This window comes from Bacillus rossius, chromosome 7, assembly GCF_032445375.1.
Source record: "Bacillus rossius redtenbacheri isolate Brsri chromosome 7, Brsri_v3, whole genome shotgun sequence".
Classification (NCBI taxonomy): Eukaryota; Metazoa; Arthropoda; class Insecta; order Phasmatodea; family Bacillidae; genus Bacillus; species Bacillus rossius.
This window is the reverse complement of record NC_086335.1, coordinates 70,573,566-70,580,223: the sequence shown is the minus strand read 5'-3', so window position 1 is coordinate 70,580,223 and position 6,658 is coordinate 70,573,566. Positions and strand designations below refer to the sequence as shown.

The 6,658-nt window shown below is 42.5% G+C and overlaps 1 protein-coding gene across 1 annotated transcript; it reads right to left on the bottom strand.

The window, feature by feature from the left end:
• Positions 1–1,710: 1,710 nt before the first annotated feature.
• On the bottom strand, positions 1,711–6,118 carry LOC134534501 (transient receptor potential cation channel protein painless-like). The gene is made up of 2 exons (XM_063372979.1): positions 6,034–6,118; positions 1,711–4,869 (listed from the first exon to the last, which is right to left on the bottom strand). Exon 2 carries the CDS (start codon positions 4,864–4,866, stop codon positions 1,729–1,731), a length of 3,138 nt encoding a protein of 1,045 aa, XP_063229049.1. The 5' UTR covers positions 4,867–4,869; positions 6,034–6,118; the 3' UTR covers positions 1,711–1,728.
• Between the last annotated feature and the right edge of the window lie 540 nt (positions 6,119–6,658).

Here is a 6,658-nt window from a genome sequence, read left to right as displayed (position 1 = left end):
GGTAGGGAAGGTTTATTAATTTTCTTATTCCAACCTTAGATTTTTACAAAACCCTTGCAATAATGGTTTGTATTATCAAAAAATGTCACAGACAAAAGTTTTAGATAAAAATGATAAGATTTACAAACAATTTGAATAGATCTGATAGTGTATTTACTAAGGGAGATATAAGTTTTTTTTTCAAACCCCTGCAGCAATGGTTCACATAATCAAATATTATTTCAAGCAAAAGTTTTAGATAAGAATTATAAGATTTAAAATATATCTGAACGAATACAACGTGTGTCTACGAAGGGAGTTATAATTTTTTTTTGTCCTCCAACTTTAGTTTTTTCAACCCCTTGCAGTTATGATTGGTCGTACCAAAAAATCATTCAAGCAAAAAGTTTTGGTACTACTTCTACGAGTTAGAATACTTTCAAACGGATGTGATATTTTAAATATATGGGAGTTACATCGGTTTTTATATTTTTCAAAGAAACCTTCCCCATTTCTACACCTTTGGCCGGATATTGACCCTTAAGGAACTCCTCCGAGCTTTTCTATTACTAGATTTTATGCATCAGTTTGGATGTGATTTGTGAAAAACTTCATCAGTTATCGTGTCCACAAAATTGTGATATATATATATATATATATATATATATATATATATATAAACTTTTGATTTGATGATGGTTTTGGGATGTATGGACCATAAAACGAAAAACTATATAAAATTTTTCCGAAAGTCGCACCATTGTAACGACTACAATAGGTAATCTACCTAATACTCCACAATAATGAGACACGAGCAAGCACATTAAACATTTTAACATTATTTACTCAAACGAGACATGTTCATGTGGTTACTAGATTAAAACTAATAGATTATTTTGTAATTTCTCAAATAATGAGAATGACTTAACGAAATATCTTCTCACGTAACATTTTTTTTTTTTAGATAAAGCATAAAAATATTTCAGCTCTGTAAGTTATGTATGGTTGAAAAGTTCTATTCACGGGGAAATAAATCGACTTCAAACAATACGTCATTAATTATTTATCGATTTACGCCATATATGACTATTGAATAACTGAACAAACAAATTTCTGTTGATACGCCGTGTCTCTGATAACAAAACAGATCTTCAACACTGTACACTACGACCTCGATATGGTGGGAGTGTTTCGCCTCGTGACATCAAGTCAATTACAAAGCGTTTTCGACCTGTTCGTAAACCACGAATGCCAAATCCATGTTTCATTTCTCTGCAGTACGGATATATTTTAATAAACCTGACTCCTAAATAGTCATATTGTTATCATTGGAATATAGTACATATTTTGCATTTTCCCCATCAATGTACATACAAGCTTGCTTTCATGAGTGCTAAATTTTAGCTGGTTAATTAAGTGAATATTGTTAACAAAATGTTTAAAAAAAGGGAGAAATAAATTATTATGTCATGTATTCCTTCCTTGCGTAATTTTTTTTTTGGTTGTGAGTTTAGTTATTTACTAAATTAGATGAACTTCATGAAATTGAAAATAATATTATTTTATATTTTTTTCAATACGGTTAAAACAAAATACTTAATGTAGAGATAATTAAAAATTTTCAATAAATAATTCAGTTAGCAAGGAATGTTTTTTGTATTATTTATTTATTTGTATACAAATTAACAAAATTTAACAGTAGTAATAAGCAAATGATTTCATTGCTAACGTGTTTATAACATTATTACATTAAACATTTTGAACGTTTTTTAATGACATACAAACAGATATCATGCTGTCGTCAATATCTGCAGTAAAACTGGTATCAGAAAACTGTACTCGCTTGAACTGGTTTGGATGGACCTTAATAATTTTGTCAGCACCTTCCTGGAACACAGCAATGTTCTGCAACCAGTCTCTGATATACTTGCTGCGCCTCACACAACAACTGAACAGTTTTGTTTCACGGGATCTTATAAGAAACGACTCTATCTCTGACAACAGTTCCACTTTATCTTGAATTTGCAGTATCTGAGCGTTTTTTCTCACTTCTTCGGCGTCGTCCAGGAAAATGCTTAAAATGTTGATGGCAACGATGACCATCAGGGCAAGGAACAACAAGAACACGACGTGGCTGACTGCCGGATTAAGGCTGAACATATCGCTGGTCACCCCGAACTCGCCAGTCATCATCACAGTGGTCTTGAAAAGGGACGTCCACGGGTTGCGGAAGAACTCGTCGTCTTTGAGGAGGATGTGGAAACTGAACGCGAACCCAACGACGACGAGGTAGTAGGACAGCAAGCACGGTGCGTATCGTTCGAGTATGTTCTCGATTATCTTCACGTTGGAGAACGGTCTCCGGAAGTTGGCGAGGAGCAGCATGAGCTTCGTCCAGGAGCACAGGATGACGATCACGGCGGATACCTCCTGGATGGACTCCGCCTGGATCTTGTACAGGAACACGGACGTGAAGATGTTCACGCTGAGATCCAGCAGACGACTGAACCTCAGCGCACGCCTCGCGCCACCAGGTCTGAGAGACAACCTGCACGGCTTGATGAGGTTCAGAGGTACCTTGTACATGGTGACAGCCGTGTCGAACATCGTGGCCAGGAACAGCACCAGGAACAGCACCGACATGAACGCTGTCTTCGATCCGGACCATTCTGCCGACGGGTCGTCGTCGCCCGAAACGGACAGGTTTCGATCGGTAGCAACCTCGGCGAATTCCGAAGTCACTCTCCTGTAGTTCTTAAAATCACTCATCAGTATGTAAAGGTTCAAGAGGAACACAAACACCGCGTAAAAGATTATCCTAACATAAAAAATTATTTTCAACCTACTCCACTTGAGATCCAGAAACAACTTTATCATTGGGTGAGGAAGTAGATGCTTGTACTCCTCACATTCACTTAAATGGTTAAAGAAGTCCATTTCTGACTCTTTTCTCTCTGTGTGTTTGTTGACTTCACCAGGTTCAGCTGTAGAGTCGATCCTCAACCATATTTGGTCTTCGGAAACGTTTGGGTACGTTACTTGTTTTACTTCGTTCACAATCGGAGTGAAATCGAAGTCCAGTCCGTAATCTGTATCGTGTGGGTGATGGCCAGAACAGGTAATACTTAAATCTAACACTTTCGATAACATTTTTGACTGTAAACAAAGCTTGCCGTAGAGATTTCTGTGTCCTATGTCTGCTCCATGTCGAAGAAGTTCAGTAACTGTGCGAGTATCTTCATTAAGGGACGCGTAGTAGAGAGATGAACGCCCTCTTTCATCAGTTATGTTTACGTTCAGTCCAATCTTTCTGTGAAGTTTCAGAAACAACGAGATAATGCTGTGGTGCTGGTACTTAACAGCCAGGATTAAAGATGGTTTACGATTTGCGTACATAACCAAATTGGGATCGGCGCCACACCTCAGTAGAACATTCACAATGTCCGTCAATCCGCGCCGGCAAGCATACTGAAGAATAGTCTCTTCACCAATTTGAAAATCCAAAATGTCTTTATCAGATTTTACGTGATGTTTGAAAAGTTTCAAAAAGTTTTTTGTGTCGTTATTAACGACATGTCTTACCAACTGTTCCTTAGTTGTCAATTTGTTTATAACTGTGTTAGGTAACGTATGGATATCACTAAACATACGCGGAAACTTCTCTTGTAAGATATCTTTCACAATATGATTCGAGTTTTCAGAGCGAGCGCAGGTTTTAAAAGAGTGAAAATAAAAATATTTCAATGCTGCCTCATCGTTTTTCTCGGTCGCCAGCGACAAGACAGTGCATCCCATTGAATCTGCTTTTCTGACTTCTATCGCAGGATGCTGTAGTAAAAGTTTCAAACACTCTTCACATTTCTTCGTGCCACCGTGGATTTTAACGGCCAAATGGAGCGCGGTTTCTCCTTGTGAGTTCGCGGCGTTGACGTCTGCTTTCTCGCACTGTACCAGCAACCCCATCACCTGCAGGTTCACCGCTTCCACGGCGTGGTGAAGTGCCACTCTTCCGTCCGTCGGACTGGCGACATTCGGGTTTGCTCCCCTTCTCAGCAAGTATCTGACGTACTCCAAAGTACCGGATTTTCTTGCCGCTTCCTGAAGGCAAGTGGTGCGGTGATCTTCGTACCAGTAGTCGGGCCTCACCAGGGGGTTGAAATCGTAGTCCACTTGGTACAGGAGGCTCACGAAGTTCTTCAAGCGGCGCTTGCGCAAGAAGCCGAGGAGCAGGTGCTGCGCATCGCCCGACACTTGCACGATGTGTCTCGACACCGGAGGGAGCAACTCGTAGAGGGACGGTAGTCGCTCCGAGACGGCGTCCCTGCTCGTCCTGCCGCCGCCTAGGAAGTGGTCCACGTCGAGGGAGGGGCGACTCTGCAGCAGCTTCCTGACGAACAGAGACGACCCGCGGTTGGCGGCCACGTGCAGGGGGGTGAAGCCTCGCGCGTCGGGGCGGTTCGCGTCCAGGTCCGCCCGCGCCAGCAGCGAGGTGAGGCACCCGGGGTAGCCGGGCAGTCGCTCGTCGAAGTGCCTCGCCAGCAGGTGGAGGGGCGTCCTCCCGCGGCAGTCCGCGGCGTTCACGTCCGTCCAGGGGTGCGCCAGCAGGGTCTCCACGTTGCGGGCGAGCCCTAGGCGGCACGCCAGGTGCAGAGGGGAGGCGCGCACCCCTGCCCGGCGCGGCCTGACCCCTGACCCCAGCAGCAGCTGCAGGAACACGTGGCCCCCGGCGCGCCGGGACGCCGCGTCCAGGCAGCGGCGCCAGAACTCGTGGGCGCCGTTCCTGTCGGCGGCGCCCACTTCCCGGAGCACCGCAGAGAAGCTGTCCGGGTCTCCCGCCTCCAGCGCCCGCAGCAGTCTGCGCCGCCACTCCTGCCCTGCCCTCGGCATCTCCTGCGCAGAACACACTCGCTGGCGGGACAGCTACACACACCTCTCACTACCTGCTGCCTTTCCACAGCTGGGGACTCGGCAGGCGTCGCCTCACTCAAGGGGGTGCGTTACTCCGACAAGTCCCGTCATTCATCAGAGCCCTTCCAACATTATCTCGTGCCGACGTGATCTCGAAGACAGCATTTATGTTAAATATTTTAATAAAAAAATGTTGCTACATATATTATTTACAGTTCTTAGAGAAAGATTAATTAAAAAAATATATAATTTCGTAAATTAACATCAACCTCAAATCAACAAAATATAATGTCAGTGATGCAAACTAAAGAGTTTTATTATATTATAAAATACGGAATATATATCAATCGTAATATTACACAGAACCTATGTGTGTAAGTCATGTGGATAATATCTTTTATATAAAAATTAAAAAATTTCTAAAAAAAATGTGTTATCGTACTGTATAGCAGTTAAAAATTGTACGGTGAAGATATTACTACAAAACCCTTATAATTATCTTATATTATTTTTTAATGTACTTCAACATCCTCTTTTAAATTGATATTTTTTCAATATAGATATACTTTCAAGCAAATTATTACTTAGTACACCGAAATCAGATATAAAATTGCACCCACAAACCAAGATTTACTTTTTAGGTCCCAACTGAGGTTTGAATTTCACAATAATAGTTGCTTAATAACACTGATTACTCTTCTATTAAGAATGAATCTTGTTAGGTTCTACACACGGAAGAATATTATGTGGCTACCGATAACATCAATAAGTTCAAAAATATTCTGCAGCGATAAAAAGGAATGTTTTTGAAGAAATGTTTATTGCACGAGCCTGTGTTACGACATTGCTCCCTACAAAAAAAAAATTAAAATTAAAATAGTAGCTAACTGAATACAGTACAGAACACCTGTGTTTATTGATTGAGTATTAACTGGATTATGGTTATCATAATATTACGTGAATCTGTTGTACAAGCTTAATGTGCCGAAAAAAATAGGACTGGAATAAAAGACGTAAACTGAGGGAAATACACAATTAGGCAGACAATATTATGTCAGTTCCATGAGGAAATATTTTCTTTTGTGAGAGCTTAATAAGTTAACGGAAACAGATCATTAAGGAGACTGAAACCACATGAGTACTTACAGATGCCTGTAGCTACTGTAGCACTGTAGTCAGCGACTTCAGCACTGTGCGTCAGCGACCAACTCACACTCCGCGCTGACCGCCCGACCGCCTCAACTCACAACTGCGGCGGACGAGTCTTCGTCGCCGGGTATCTTATCTTATCTGCGCGTCTGCAGCGCAGGCCCGCGGCTTGGCTGACATCAGGTCTGGCGATGATTCACCGGCGCGCCCAATCACCGAGGCGCTGCAAGCCCACCGCTCAGCGGGCCGCAAGGGGTCCCAGCCGGGCGGTCCCAGTTCGGGTCTCGTCGGGGTCGGAGCGACTGAAATGCTGCCCTTTGGAAGGGCAGCCCTTCAGGATTTTTCTGGCAATGGTTTGTTTGTACAGCAACTGGAAGGGCAGCCCATCCAATTTCTGAAAACATGTTTCTTTAAGTGTTTAATTAATCCTGAAAACTTGCCCCTTGGAAGGGCAGCCCTTCAGGATTCTTCTGACAGTAGTGTTTTTTAAAGGTTTTCAAAATGGTTGCCCCTTGGATGGGCAGTCCTTCAGGATTTTTCTGATGGTGGTTAGTTTGTAAAGTGACCTAACCTAACCTAACCTAACCTAACCTAAACTAACCAATGTCAGAAGAATCCAGAA

What these genes read in the sequence shown, in the direction of transcription:
- LOC134534501 (XM_063372979.1), bottom strand. Translation starts at nt 4,866, where the DNA reads ATGCCGAGGGCAGGGCAGGAGTGGCGGCGCAGACTGCTGCGGGCGCTG.